This window comes from Podarcis raffonei, chromosome 17, assembly GCF_027172205.1.
Source record: "Podarcis raffonei isolate rPodRaf1 chromosome 17, rPodRaf1.pri, whole genome shotgun sequence".
Taxonomy (NCBI): domain Eukaryota; kingdom Metazoa; phylum Chordata; class Lepidosauria; order Squamata; family Lacertidae; genus Podarcis; species Podarcis raffonei.
Window position 1 is genome coordinate 39532010 of NC_070618.1, and position 16201 is coordinate 39548210.

At 43.4% G+C, this 16201-nt stretch overlaps 2 protein-coding genes across 3 annotated transcripts in view; both read left to right on the top strand.

Moving 5' to 3' along the window:
- Window positions 1-15349, top strand: part of PPP1R3F (protein phosphatase 1 regulatory subunit 3F) — a 45455-nt gene extending 30106 nt beyond the window's left edge. Inside the window, exons 3-4 of the mRNA XM_053370976.1 lie at window positions 787-863; window positions 11065-15349. Of these exons, the coding sequence (XP_053226951.1) occupies window positions 787-863; window positions 11065-12168 (1181 nt within the window). The 3' untranslated portion in view covers window positions 12169-15349. The remainder of the gene's footprint in view (window positions 1-786; window positions 864-11064) is intronic.
- HSD17B10 (hydroxysteroid 17-beta dehydrogenase 10) overlaps window positions 1-16201 on the top strand; it is a 239552-nt gene that overhangs the window by 170094 nt on the left and 53257 nt on the right. The window lies entirely within an intron of this gene.

Sequence of the window (16201 nt, forward strand, 5' to 3'; positions counted from 1 at the left end):
TCAGGAGCTTGTAGACTGAATAATTGAAAATAGATCATAACATTGTAAGCTGTATAATCATTGCCAGGGTGATGGCTCATCCCCTGCCCTCCAAGCTGCTGTTACTCTTGCTTGTTTTCAGTTTTCATTTTAATAGAGCTGTTCTGCCCTAGAGCAGTTCTAAGAAAAAGAGCAGTTAAAAAATTAAAAATCCACCCTTCCTTCTTTCATTTTGACTGATGGAAACAAAATCAGAGTAAGAGGTGTGGCAGTATATGGTACCTTGTGAAACATCACTACATACACATAAAAAGCCACCACCTGGTTGCACAATGCGCTTTAGCTGGGTAACATGCAGTTTTATATTGGATTTACTTCCCTTATCTGATTAGCCTGATAGTCTAAATTTAATGAGGAAAAACCGGGGGCTGCCAGTTGGATGAGGAAGATATTACATGCATAATATACACACAAGTAGCTTCAAATCCATATTAAACTCCTGTGTAGATGAGCCCTAACATAGCTACGCCTCTGTAAATTGTTATACTTTTAAGTATGTCTTTGCAACCAAAAGGGCCAGAAACCTATGGGTTTTAAAAATATATAAATATAAAAGATGAAATTGTCAAGAAACTGAACTCTATGCCCAGGAGCAAATTCTATGCTCTCAGAAGTGTAGAAGTACCCAGATTGTGCCCAGCAGTTCTGAGGCTGGGAGTTGCACATATTACTGAAAAATGTTGCCTTTCCTTTCCTTTCCTTTCCTTTCCTTTCCTCTCCTCTCCTCTCCTCTCCTCTCCTCTGCAGAAAAGAAAACTGATAGAGGCTTGGCCAGTGAATCCCTAAACCTTCCTGTTCTGCAGCCCCCACTCTCAATGACACAGGTAAGGAGTCACAAATCACTCTGGAGAGCCAGTGCTCAAGTGCAGGGGTGGGGAACCTGTGACCCTCCAGATGTTGTTGCTGGACTTCAGTTCCCATTGGTCCCAGCCAGCATGGCTACAGGACAGGGCTTGTGGAATTTGTGGTCAGGCTACATGTGGATGGCTGCAGGGTCCCCCTCCCTGTTCTAGCATTGGGCTGAGCCTTTGGGGAGCTTCCTGGGGAGCTTCCTTTCTGCTCCCTCCTCCAGTTATTCAGTCCAGTTATTCAGATTCATTTACAGTTTGCTCTGTCCAAACTTATCTGCCAAGATAAGAAACAAGCTCCATGACTTATTCATCACTGCAACAGTGTTGTGAGTTGAAACCAGTAAATGCAGTAATACAGTGGTACCTTGGTTTTTCCGAATGTAATCTGTTCTGGAAGACCGTTCGAGTTTTCGAAACGTTTGAAAACCAAAAACTCAAAATGGAAGCCTCAAAACGGAAATCTCAATACGGAAAACTCAGTACGAAGGCTACATTTCCGGTTCAACTTCCGAGGCGCGTTCAAAAACCGAAGCATTGACTTCCAGGTTTACGGCGTTCGAGTTCCAAAATGTTTGTCAACGGAGATGTTAAAAAACTGAGGGACCACTGTACTTAAATACTAAATTCAATACAGTGGTACCTTGGGTTACATACACTTCAGGTTACATATGCTTCAGGTTACAGACCCCGCTAACCCAGAAATAGTACCTCGGGTTAAGAACTTTGCTTCAGGATGAGAACAGAAATTGTGCTCCGGCGGTGCGGCGGCAGTGGGAGGCCCCATTAGCTAAAGTGGTGCTTTAGGTTAAGAACAGTTTCAGGTTAAGAACGGACTCCGGAACGAATTAAGTACTTAACCCGAGGTACCACTGTATATGCTTCTTTATAACCAATGTGGTGATCTGCAGTTGAGGCTGAAGGCAAATGAAAGTCCAATTTGGAAGAGTCCTCAGTGTGGTCCTGTCCTGGTGGAAACGGGCTCGTTTGTAGCAGGTTTGTAGCAGAAGTGTGGTTTGGCTAGCTCTTAAAATGTTCCCAAGAACCTGCTTCTCCAGATACAGTGCTTAGTTCTTAAAGAGCACTATCACCTGCCTTGTAGCAGTTACTGTTCCACTCATGCCATGTTGATGTTATCTTTGTATTTTGACAGTGCTAACATATCTAGCTAAGAATTTTTGATGTCCTCATTGGAATCCACACCTTCCTTTTCCATAATGTAATATTTTATTTATATACCTATTTTTACCTCACATTTTATCTTATCTTATATTTTGTTTGTTTGAAAGTTTCATATCCTACCTTTCAATCAAATGACCTACAAAACAGCTTATAACACATTAAAATTATACAAAAATTACCTAGCAGCCTTTTTTATCTGTGGCTGCTGATGGAGCCCATAGTGGCCTTAGCCTTGTTTCTGGAGTTCCAGGCCAACTTTTCCTACAAATTGGCACAGATTAATCACATGTATGACAGAAGAGGGAAGACATGGGAGAAGGCTCTCTGGCCTATTCCATCTCATGCAAGTCTTGCTAAACCAGGGGTGGTGAGCTCTTGAGCCAGATGTGGCCCATAAAGCTATTTTTAGTGATCTGCTGGCCCTCTGCCAAAACCATTGTGGGGGAAGTCCTCTTCTCCCTCTGGTGCAGTGCCATTACAACAGGAAAAAGCAAGGAGATCTAAGATTGGAGCTTTCCTCTGCTTGTTTTTCTACCTCATGTTGCTTGTCACCCGCACAGCAGTGCTGGGGTAGGAGGAGAAGAGGAAAATCAAGGTCAAGGCCAGCCCTTTTTCCTTGGAATCACACAGGCAATGCAGCAGTGGGGGAAAACTGGCCCGGCTGTGTGTCTGCCCACCAACCACCTTGGCATGCAGCCTTGGGGGGGGGAGCAATCTTCAGCCCTTGGGCTGAAAAGGGTTAGTTGCCCCTAACTAGCCCATTCCAGTGCTAACTAGCCCATTCTGAATAAGTTGGAGTTTGTACAGTAAGTTGTTAATGTTTCTGAAAACAATATAAATAAATTACAGCTCCCCAAAAGGTCCCAGTGGCTGCTGCCAAGGCAAAAAGTGTAGGCACAACAGCAAACCAAAATAAAGTCCCTAAACCAGTTGTGGGAATACTGTTGTATATTTCTATGCTACAAGAAATGGGATGTGGGCATCTAGGACTTAAAAAAAAATACATTTGTATTAATTACATAAAAAGGACATATGATATTTTTATATCCAGAATAATCAATTTTTCAGTATTTTGCTATATATCTAAAATATATTTAGTATCGTATTTGAAATATTAAACTTGTTGCTGGACATTTTCTTCAGGTTTAGCTCTATTCTGTTCAATAAAACAAGTCTAAGGTTACAGTTCTGCACACACTTACCTAAGGATAAATACCACTGAATTCATCAGGACTTATGTCTGAGTAAACATGCATAAGACTGCATTGTAAGTTTTATTTTTTAAAAATTGGTAGTATGTGCTTAGCTCTGGACACTTGAAGGACTGCCTCATGACCTGTCAGATTGTCATCAGGGCCTCTGAGGGGAGAGGACATTTCAGTGGCTGCCAACAGGCTTAGATTCTCTTGCCTAGAGATCTACCTGCATTCCTCCCTCTTGACCTTGCAGATGGTAAAGACTCCTGTATTTCAAAAGCCCTTTAACAATATGGCAGGTTAAACTGCCTGTTGTCTGTTGCCACTGGTATTTGTTGTGTGCTTGTTGCTTCTGTTTTAGGTGGTTTCACTGCTCTCTTGTGTTTTAGTATTATAGAGAACTTTAAAAAAAATCTAGGTGTTTTGATTTTATTAGGTGCCTTGGTATTTTGCAGAGAAGGGTGAGAGAAAAATGCTTTTAAATTATTGGTTTTCAGCCAGTGAGCCATGGCACCCTGGGGTGACTTGAGGAACATTCAGGGGATCTCCAGGAGGGCATCCTTTCATTAACTTGCAACCCATACCTTCTTCCTGCATTGTCTCTCTTTCTTTCTGAGGAACATTCAGGGGAGCTGGCAGCTTTAACTTCCAGCCCATTATCTTCCCAAAATAAAACAGTAGCAAAAAAGTGGGGAAACACTTTTGCATGACTGTCTATCTTCTTAGTATCAAACTTTATTTTGGTCACAAACCAGCATAAAATAAAGCATACAGATTTTTTATCTTCTTAAAATCTCTTCCCCCATCCAAAACCAAAAACCAAAAGTCCTTCCAGCTTCAGTAACCAACACTTCCTTAGCTTTAGAGGGAAGGCTTGAGAAATGCAAGAAAATAGCTAAGTAGCTTGATGGTGTGTGTGCTCTATAAGGAGGGATTTAAAAATAACCCTGAAAGTGTGGAGTGTTTTCTGTGTTTCTCTCTCCTTCTACCCCCAACATCCCTCCCCCCTTCTTCTCTACTTCTCCCTTCAGGCAACCCCCCTCTGCCTTAACAGTCACCCAGCTTTATGGGGACAGGGAGAATTTTTATTTTTATGACTTCAAAAACGGGACAAATTGGGGGCCAAAGAGGACAGGGGACTCTGTGTCCCCAAAATGGGACTCTCCTGTAATTATAAGGGACAGGTGGTAATCCTACTTTAATGTGACCTCTGTGTTCCCCTTTATTTAATAGAATTATTTTTTTAAAGAGAAAGGGTTCTCTCATTATCGAGATCACTATTTTTAATAGGTTTAATCATTTTTATTAAATACAGAAGGCACATACCTGTATGAACACACACTCCCCTGAAACATAAATGAAGAAGATCACAGGAATACTTAAAACAATAACTGACAGCAGGGGTGGATAACCCCAGTATGGGGGCCTGATGAGCCACTCACAAGGACATGTCTTGTCCCCAAGATTCTACCATTTTTGGTAGTGGTGGCAAAAAGAAATAAATCACAGCATTGGGGAGGCCCAGGATTATTAAACTGCCCAGTCCAGCCCCTGATGGGAATACAAATTGTCTTCTCTTGAGTAATCAGATCAGTGCTTTGAGCAGAGAGGGGCCTCTGTATATTGCCTGATATGCCTGGGGTGTGGGGTGGCCACACCCATGGCTGGCATGCAGTCCATGAGGAGGAGGAGAAGAAAAGGTTAGCCACCCCTGATTTAACAACAACAATTACGGTCCAGAGACCCAACAAAACATTACAAATCAATACACAGCTCATACAGCCTACCTCCAGGTTAATCAAACATTTTGTTTAGAATATAGGGCTCATTTGTTCTTTCAACCACCGATAAAAACTTTGCCACTGCCAACGTTCTAGCTTTTGTCCGGTCTTCCAGTAGGAACCTGACATAGTGAGCCTCTGACTTTCCCGGGAAAGGCACCAGCAAGGGTAGCATCAGTTCAGCCCTGGCCTGCTCATACTTCGCACAATGCAACAGAATATGATTTATGGAATCGATGTCTTGAGCACACGAGCAAAGTCTGTCCTGGTAGGGAACTCCTCTCAACCTGCCATCCAGCACTGCAGAGGGGAAGACATTTAGTCTGGCTTTGGTGAAAAGCCTTCGATACTTAGGTACTGTCAGGTTTTTGATGTAAGATGTTAACTCAAAGACATACCCATATTGAACTCCTGCTGCCAGCGGACTACAGACTGCGTGTGATCGAGATCGCAAGTCACTGTGTGCATTGTCCCATAATCTTTGCTTTAAAACCTTTTGGGCGCCTTCATAACCCAGGTAATACAGTTGGGGGGGGGGAGAGACCAATAGAGGTGGCTTTTTTAGTCATGGTTTTCTGCCATTTGCTGACAAATTCCTCATTGGTCAAATGTTGGTACCGACCCTTCCCTAGACACTGAAATCCTGGGCCAATGTTTTAGGGCAGCCCACCACGCTCTAGTTGAAATTGGGCATTCACCAGCTTCCAACAGAAGTACGGAGTTGGGGACGCAGTTAGGTACCTGCAGCAGAGATCATATAAATTTTGCCTGAAAGCCATCTAGCTTTGGCAGGTCCCCATTATGCCAGACATTTGCTGCATACAGGAGTTGGGAAACGAGCTTTGCGTTGAAAACCCTTAAGGCTGCTGGAACATATTTGCCGCCCTTTGTGAAGAAGAATCTATATATGGCTAGCTTTGTAATCTCCGCCTTTTGAAGGGAGGTTTGCCAATGGTGCTTCCAAGATCCTGTATGATGGAATGTGAGCCCTAGGTAACTGAAGTATTTTACCTGTTCAAGGTTATGGCCCTCCAGCACCCATTTAGACTGGGAGAAATACCCCCCCCCCCCCGATTTAAAGTTTGACAGCTACAGCATATCCATCCCATAAACTATCTTTTCTTAACTGCAGTATACTTAATAACTAGACTCCATTGTTTGGTTCACAGTGATTAGATGCAGTAGGAAACTGATTTAAAGAAGCCATGATGTCATCACCAAAGCTGTGCATGGACACACACTGGCCGCCTGTGGGCAACATGCTAAGCCATGGTTTAACATTCTGGGAATAAACCTTGGTGCACCTTGTGCTCCCACATGCCTTCCTCCCTCTCTTCCACCATTGCAGCCACAAGGGGGTGTTTGGAAGCTTTTGCTTAAATTTCATAGCCATTTTCTCTCTTTTTCAAAATTTTATTTATGCATTTTCAAAATTTCAATACATACAACTTACAGTTATCTTTAATTATCCCATATCCCCTGACTTCCCCACCCATCCCTCCATGGCTTCCTATTTGTTTTTTGTTGAGCTGCATATTCTTTAATACCACCCAATTTAATTCTATACAATATTCTAATTGTTTTTAACTGCTGCTTATAGGTCTAGCCCTACATGGAAGTTTATTTGACTATTATATTTCTTTAAATATTCTCCAAACTGTTTCCACTCCTCACTTATATGTGACTCATCTTGATTTCTTATCTTCCCTGTCATAATTGCTCACTCCACACATTCGATTAACTTACTTTGCCAGTCCTCTTTTGTAGGGATTCCTTTGTCCTTCCACTTTTGTGCATAGATTATTCTAGCTGTTGTAGCTGCACAGAGAAAAAAATAAAGTTCCCTCTTAGGAATTTCACCATCTGTTATACCCAGTAGGAAAATCTCTATTCTGGGGGGAATGTCAGCCTTAACATAGAATCATAGAATCATAGAGTTGGAAGAGACCACAAGGGCCATCGAGTCCAACCCCCTGCCAAGCAGGAAACACCATCAGAGCACTCCTGACATATGGTTGTCAAGCCTCTGCTTAAAGACCTCCAAAGAAGGAGACTCCACCACACTCCTTGGCAGCAAATTCCACTGTCGAACAGCTCTTACTGTCAGGAAGTTCTTCCTAATGTTTAGGTAGAATCTTCTTTCTTGTAGTTTGGAACCATTGCTCCGTGTCCGCTTCTCTGGAGCAGCAGAAAACAACCTTTCTCCCTCCTCTGTGTGACATCCTTTTATATATTTGAACATGGCTATCATATCACCCCTTAACCTCCTCTTCTCCAGGCTAAACATGCCCAGCTCCCTTAGCCGTTCCTCATAAGGCATTGTTTCCAGGCCTTTGACCATTTTGGTTGCCCTCCTCTGGACACGTTCCAGTTTGTCAGTGTCCTTCTTGAACTGTGGTGCCCAGAACTGGACACAGTACTCCAGGTGAGGTCTGACCAGAGCAGAATACCGTGGCACTATTACTTCCCTTGATCTAGATGCTATACTCCTATTGATGTTAAACATCTTTTTAAATTCTACATCAATCATTTCCCAATATTCTTCAGCTTGTTTACATGACCACCACATATGCATGAAGGTCCCCTGTATCTTTTGGCATTTCCAACATAGTTCTGATTATTTTTTATACATTATCACAAGTTTGCTCAGAAACCCATTCATAGCCATTTTCTCAACATGGTTGGTTCAGTTTTCTTTCCAGCAGCTTGCAAATGTTGTTCTTGTAGCAACCAGAAGATTTTCTTACACCTGTTTTACAGAGATTTATAACTGTCCAGTATGTTAAATAGCTCTGAATATCTATTTTTGTAGCACTCTCTTAATTCAAACCATCCACCAATTGGGATCCCTGTATTAATAAAAAATTCCAAACGTCCTCTTTCAATTTTACATTGCATATATGTTTCTCATTTCTATACATGAACTCTTTCTCCCATCACCCTCTCAATGCCATGCAAGATGATTTTTGAACACATTTTTGCCTCAGCCTTGAAATTTTTTCAGGGAATGAAGTTTCTATAAATGTTGTATCTTCTTTTTTGAGAATTCAATAAATGCTGCTTTTGGAGATATTGATAAAAGGAGATAAACTTAAATGTCATATTTATTATTAAAGTACTATGGTTTTAAACATACCACCATGTACAATTCATTCAAACAATTTATACCTCACTCTTTAGAACTTTTTCTGACAATTTTAGAACCAAAATTCCTCAAAAAGAAAAATAATATTCTTCCTAAATTTTAGAAATATTGATTTGGTAAATCAAATACAATGGACTAGGGCAGCCTTACTCAACCTGTGGGTTCCCAGATGTTGTTGAACTACAACTCCCATCACCCCTAGCTAGCAAGGCCAGAGCTCAGGGATGATGGGAGTTGTAGTCCAACAACATCTGGGGATCCACAGGTTGAGAACCGCTAGACTAGGGGAAGCAAGGGACTTAACTGCAGCAAATCACAAATCTGCTCTGCAAGGCAACACTCTTCCTGCTTTGAATGGGAAACCCAGCCTGTCCCACACTTTCTCTGGAACAGTCCGGTTGGTAAGGCAATGACTTCTCATCCTCCTAGGATTTCTGCTCTTGCCTTCCCTACATTCTCCTCCACTTTTCTTTTTTGTGTGGCAAATACTGTTTAATAACACTTGTACTTGCACTCAAAGTGCTCAGGGTGGTATGCACCTGGACTTGTCTCACCCTATACCTCCGAACAGTCCTTCACTTGAGTGGCTGGCTCCACGTGTGGGAAACCATCCCTGGCCCATGCTGACTGGGGATCATTGGAGTTCTAGTTCAGCAACATCTGGAGGCCCACAACTTGTCTAGTTCAATGGATATGCTCCATCCACTACACACTTCAAGTATATTTATCTGAGAGCCAATAAACTGAAACTCAATCCAGATAAGACAAAGGCACTGTGAGTAAGAGGTTCTCTGGACGGGGTTACACTCCCTCTGAAAGAGCAGGTACATAGCTTGGGGGTTCTGCTGGATCCTTTGCTGTCACTTGAGGCTCAGGTAGTCTCAGTGGTGCAGAGTGCCTTCCATCAGCTTCAGCTGGTGGCCTAGCTACGCCCCTATCTGGACAGGGATGACTCTGTTGCCTGCTTTGTTAACCTCTAGGTTAGATTACTGCAATGCATTATAGGTAGGGCTGCCTCTGAAGATTGTATATCTTTAGGTACCAGGCGAAAATGTTCCTCTTCAACCAAGCCTTTGACTGATTAATATTCTGCAGCCTTTTAAATGTGTTGGTGGTTTTTTTGAGGGGGGGGGAGCTATTGGTTTGTTGTTTTCGTTTTAACTATTTATTTGTGTTTTTAACTTGTATTTTTATCTTGTGAACTGCCCTGAGATCGTTCGGTGAAGGGCTGTATATAAATCAAATAAATAAATAAAATACTTCTGGATCCATTGCTGTTGCTTGAGGCCCAGGTGGCCTCAGTGGAACGGAGTGCCTTCCATCCGCTTCAAATGGTGGCCCTGCTGTGCCCCTTTCTGGACAGGGACAGCCTAACTACTGCTGTCTATGCTCCAGTAGTTTGGATTCCTACAACATGTTATAGTTTCTGGGCCCAATTCAAAGTGCTGGTTTTCCAGCAGCTCTGGAGCACAGTGCAGTGGTACCTCGGGTTAAGAACTTAATTCGTTCTGGAGGTCCGTTCTTAACCTGAAACTGTACTTAACCTGAAGCACCACTTTAGCTAATGGGGCCTCCTGCTGGTGCTGCGCCGCTGCTGCCCAATTTCTGTTCTCATCCTGAAGCAAAGTTCTTAACCCAAGGTACTATTTCTGGGCTAGCGGAGTCTGTAACCTGAAGCGTATGTAACCCGAGGTACCACTGTACCTCAAGGACTGCCTCTCCCCATCAACGGAGGCCCTTCTTTGTGTGCCCCCTCCATGTGAGGTCTGGAGGGTGGCAACACAAGAATGGGCCTTTTCTGTGGTGGCTCCTTGTTTGCAGAATGCTTTCTCCAGGAAGGCTCATCTAGTGCTTTCACTACATATCTTTAGGGGCCAGGCAAAAACATTTTTCTGTAATCAGGCTTTTGGCTGATTAAACATTCTGTGGTCTTTAAATTTGATTGTGAGAGAGGGTTTATTGGTTTGTTTATGCTTTTGTTGTATTTTGCTTTCCAATTTTGTATTTTTATGTTGTGAACCACGCTGTGATCTTTGGATGAATGGCAGTATACAAATTTTTAAAAAAACAACAGCCACAACAACAACATAATTACTGCCACTCCATGTTCCTTCTGGAAGAAGGTTAGGATGTAAATTTAATTAATAAATAAATGCAATAATAACTCAAAGGGGGCTTTTTTACAATCAAGCAGTGTATAAATTTTATGAAATTGATAATACATAAATGATAATTTAGTAACAAATTAATTAATTAGAAAAATAGCCTCCTTAAAAAACAACTTGCCCATTTGCATTAGATACAAACCGGAAGGAAAATGTGGCCAAGTCCCAAGTGCTGGCAAAGTCCAGGCTCCCCAGTTGGAGAAGCAGCAAGGAACCCAGAACAGAGGGAGCAGCAAGTAGGCCACGGAGGGCCTGGTAGCTTGCCTCAGTGATGAGCTGCACATGTGAGAGAATGTGGGGAGTGGCATGAGGTGACCCAATCTATGTTCATGAAACATTTTGCCAAGCAAATGTACTCGTGGAGTCCCTAGCCCTGGAACTGTTTGAGATTTGATTGATACAGTATCTGTTGGAACAATTGGTCTGGAGTTGAAAATGGAGGGTAGACAAGGTGGCTACTTTTCATTTTCTGGTCTGCAACTGCTTGCATAAAGTGTTCTACGCTGCAAAGTGTAATACACTGGTGGCATTTCTTAACATTTAGTATGAGCAAAAAAGAGAAGAAGTCCCTTGCAATCATAATGATGACCCTTGATGTTAGCAAGGTTTCCCAGCAGCTCCACAAATGGATGTGTTTATTGCTTTGAATATAAAATCACATTCTGCCATTTTCTCTATGTATCTTTTCTTCTTCCTCACTTTGCCTAGATTCCAGAACTCACAATCACCACCAACTCCCCAGAAAAGAAGGAACCTTCTAAAGACAATCTTGTGGATTTCACCGATTCCCCACAGGCACTTGCTTTCAAGGTCCATCCCTCATCTCATGAGGAGCTGAAAGTGCCCTGGGGCTTGGTACTGGGAACCGAAACCCTTCCCTTAGGGCAGTGGGATGTGCCTGAGTTCAGCAAGTGTGACCTCACTACAGAGGGCTCTTTCATGGAGGAATGCATGGAGGAGCAATTGAGAAGGTACCAAGAGTTGCCCTACCGCTTGGAGGAAGATGCCATAGACCGGGAGCTGGAGCAGCTTTATCTGTCCCACTTGAGCCGGCTCCGAGCAGAGGAGCTTGGAGGAAGAGAGGAGTGGGCTGAGGAAGGTTCAGGCAATCCTAGCAGCCCTGCACCGTCTCTCATTGCCTTGCGGCAGAGTGTCTTGACTGACCGTGACCTGATAGTCAACTGGACAGGCCCCGAGAGAGCACTGAACAGCTCCCTGGCAGAGGAGATCATGCTGCACTATGCCAAGCAGCGTGGTGATGACTCCAGGGACAGTGAGGAGGAAGGATGCACGCCAGGGTATGCAACAATGGCACCATCTGAGTTGGTAGGACCAGGTCGTGATAGTCCACCTGTCCTACTAGAAGGCTGCTTTCTAAACCACCTGGAAGAGGGAAATGTCCAACGTGGCTTATCTGAGGACTCTGACTCTCCTGTCAGCTTGAGAGTGGTGTCACCCAACACTTCACGACCTGCCACTCAGGAGGCCATGGTGATGCCTCTGGTAGTCCCAGCCCGGACACTAGTGCCCCTTCCACAGCGGCCCACAGATCTGCTGTCCAGCCCTCTTGGTGCCCATGGACAGAAAAAGAGTCAGGGCTTCTTGATAGGGCAAGGTAGCCTTTGGTTGGGTGAGGGGCTTAATGTCCACAAGCCTCCTGAAGCCAGTCCTGGTTCTCATAGTGAACTTGAAAAGATCTTGACACGGTCCCTGCGGTTTCTCAGCCTCTTTGTCTTCCTGCCTGTGGTCTTCAGCAGCTGCATGCCCCTCGTAGCCATTATGCTTTACCTCCTCCTGGACTGGTTCTCATAGTTTGGCATCTCTCTCTGTGAGGTGTTGGAAGGCCCATAAGAGGACTGTCTGCAGCTTGGCTCCATTCCTGTTTTCTTCTGAACAATCACGGTTTGATTGAGAGAAAGAGAGGGCAAGTCAAGTCCTCCTGAGAAATCATGGCATGTCTTAGTTGCGGCTGCTTATAATTTTCCAAAGTTTAGTGCACTTTTCTTTCTTTTTGTTTTGTGAAATCATTTGAGGATGATTTTTAAATGCATTATTTACAACCACCCATGAGAAAATTCCGAGGTCTAGCTCTAAAATATGGCATGGCTGGACACCCCATGAGTAGCAAAGAGCCTCCCATCTCCACAACATATTGTTTTCCCTTGGCATGAAACTCCCAAGAAGGGCAAAAGTAATGTGAGAAAATTCTTGGGTTGCCCACCCCTGCCACTTGAAAGATAAAGGGACCAACTAAGGCTGCCTTGCCCAAAGGCCTGTCAAATTCTAGATCCATTTCTGTGTGGTAATGTTTCTAATTTTTGTCAGATATGAATTTGCAGGAGGCATCTATTTGCAGGAGGAAAGCATTGCATTTTTCTTCCCTGGAAATAAATTTCCTTGTTGGGGTTGGCAGACTTTAATCTGAATTTTTAAGCCTTCTCCTTTATGGTGTTTGGCTTTCAAAGATTGAAATACTAAGCATACATACCTGGCAGGAGTAAGTCCCATTATTTAACAGGAGAAAGTATACAATTGCACTTTTATACTTAAGAGATGCACTATGAACAGGTTTCAACTTGTTCCTTGTTTTGTTGGGGGGGAGACTTATTGAAAAGAGATAAAACTAGACTCTTTGGAAAAAGGAACAAGCATTCACATTTTTAAAGTCTAATTTAAATTTACCCATGTCAGATTTTTTTAAAGGGCCTTTTCTTATTTAAATCATTTTTAAAATGAATTCAGTGTATGCTTCCTCTGAGCATAATACTGCAGAGTATGGCAACTAGATTTCTGGGCAGGCTAAATCTTGGGGGAATCGTTGGTTAAGTACCATTCAGAGTCCTTTTAGTAGAAAATAATAATAATAATAATAATAATAATAATAATAATAATAATGATGTCCCTTTAAACTTGCCCTTGGCCACCCATATGTGAGAAAAGAAAATGGTGAATGGAGCAGAAATAAGCTAGCTGCCTCAGTTTCTAGAATGCTTTTTTCAAGGGCTAAAAATAAAACAAACATACAATATATGAAGAAAATATTTGAGTTGAAGTTACTCCACTCTTGCTTAATCCTGAACCATAGAGGAAGTTTTTATAGCTCTTCCAGAAAGTATATATGCTTGGACTTTTGAAAGATTATGGCACCCAGTATAGCAATTTTATTACTTCAGTTTAAAAATAACAAGAAAATGTCCAAACTTGCCCTCAAAAAAACCCTAGAATATTTGTATTCTTGGGAGCAAGGAAAATTGTAAATATTATTTTTCAAAATACCTTAGCATAGTCCAGCAGGACATTCTCCTGTGCAAATGCCAGTGAAATTTTAAAAAGCTTTTGTATTCTTCTTTTTCATTTCACTGAAGTTTCTGCAGGTGAACCTGGATTGAGCCCTCAGTTCCCATAAACTGGCATTCCTTTTTTCAAAAAGGCAAACATCAAGATGCTTTCCATTTCAAACAAGATGGTAACCTTTTCAGTGTTCTGTCCACCAAAACCCTGCAGAATTCAGCCGCTGCCATTCCAGATGGCTTGTCTAAAAGGTGGTGCAGACACATTTCCTTCATGCCACAAGCCCGAGCCACACCCGTTTCTTAATGAGATCCTCCAGACTGCTGATTTAATCTCTGCTTTAAGGACTCCTTTCTGCTCATGGATCTACCCTTGCTTCTCTGCCACCAGCAGGGTCCAGTATAGAGGACTACAGGAAGGCTGCCCTAAACAAATGGCCCCCTATTTATTTTTGTACCTGGTGGGAAATCCTGACCTTTTCTACCATAGAACTAACCCTAAGAGAGAGAGTTTATTTATTAACCACTAGCAGTGCAAGTCCAGAGTGCTGGGGGTTGAAGATGAAAATAATTTATTATTCTATATCAGTGTATGTGTCTGCAGCAAAACAGTAGATTGAAAACACTGTCTTCATGTGCAATAGGCTAAACTGGCATTGAACCTGCCATGAAAAGACAAGCCACTTTCATGCTGCTAAATATGCTTCATTACTTCCTCTTGAATGTTGTACTCTCAACAGCTGCTGTGATATAGTTTGTGAGGCCTTGTGGAGGAAGAGGGAGGTCTTTGTGGGGCTTCTGAGGCCACTTCCCTCTGCTGATCCAAACTTGGCCATGCTTTCTCATCCAATGGCAAATATTCTCATGTAGGGAATGTAGGTATTTTTGGAAGGTGGAATGTTGCTTGTGCTTCGTGAATGGAGATTGGAGTCCAGTCCTGATTTTACAGTCATCAGTGGAAAAATCTGTATTCACCAAACAGAAGCTAAGTTCAGAATGTAACTAACAGCTACAGCGCTGTGTGTGTGTGTGTGTGTGTGTGTGTGTGTGTGCGCGCGCATATATATCTTTGTTGAGTTGTCCCATGGTTATGGTCTTTGTCCTTCCCAGGGGCGTAGGAAGGGGAGGCGGTGGGGGACGGTCCGCCCCAGGTGCCCTCACTGAGGGGGGTGACACTTGGTGCGCCACCCGCCTGCCCACGAGTCCCAAGCCTACCCCAAGCTGTTGGGGTGAGGCGGGGAGCTGCGCCGCTTTGCCAGCAGCATTCCCCCCTTCCCCCTTCATTTTGACAGCTTGGGGGAGGCTTGGGAGTTGCGGGCGGGCGGGCGGCGGGCCAAATGTCCGCCACGGGCAGCTCGCTCTGCCCCCACAAGCGGTTTGCTCCGTCCCTGGCTGCAGGGCACACGCGCCGCTCTGGGCACTCAAGCGGCTATCCTGCGCCTGGGAGGGCACCCTCCGCGCCACGCCCCCCTCAGGAGCATACCCGCCCTGGGCAGCACGGGCATATGCTCCACCGCTAGTCCTTCCAACACTGGTTTCTCTTCTGCCTTAGCCAATCTGTCTGCTTCCCCAATGGAGACCTACAGTATGTCTGAAGACACCAGTTCCACCTCACAACAGTATTTGAAGTCTTTTGAGCCACCCACCTGGCTGTAATGCATGTGTCACTTCCATTCCACACATCTGCAGAAGCATTAGGTAAAGCCAGAGGCATTCTTGCAATGAGGCAAGGTGAGGTGGCTGCTTCAGGTGGCAGATTTTTGGGCAGCGTTGAGGGTTGTACAGTGGGAGGCAGACAGATTTGAGCTTATAGTGTAGAACTCCACACAAGGGTATCACTTCAGGAGAACTTCCCTGTGGAATGTGTCCCATGTTAATTTATAGTGAGGGAGGAAGTACCTTTGAATTTTTCTGTATTAGACACCAAAACGTCTTGCAACTGTCTAGGTGAAAACTAAGGCTAGTTCTCATGTTACAGTGCAACGCATGCTAGGCTACCTCGTTTTTTTAAAACCATTTTTAGGCCAGGTTCTTACTCAGAACTGCATCTGGGTTGTTCCATTTTAGACTTCAGTTACATGTAGGACTTACATGATTGAATGCCCCTCTGTCTAAAACTGCACATAGAAAACTAGCACATAATAACATTTTTCCTTACATGCCAGTTTCCTTGTGCAGAGATTTTTTAAAATTTTGTTTGAAGAAATGCTTGGTTATAAATGTTCTCACTTGCAGCCTGATGTAGGTGCAGCTTAGGTGCTGGTTTACTACCTCAGTAAGAACCTGGGTCTGAGTGTGTTAACAACAGCAAAAAAGTGTGGAATCAGCATTCATACATGGAACTGCTGCCTCACTTCGCTTCTGCCAGTTCCCATGTGCTGTCTATAACCCCTCACCAACTAAGTAGTCACTTTCCAAGAGTCAGTGGTTTCTGCTCTCTGAACGGCATTAATAATAATCAACCCAGCAGGAACTGTATAAAGTTTCAGATAACCTTTACCATGCATATCAAGAATGTCCTGGAAAGTGAGCATATTAAAACAGGTTAACTTGTT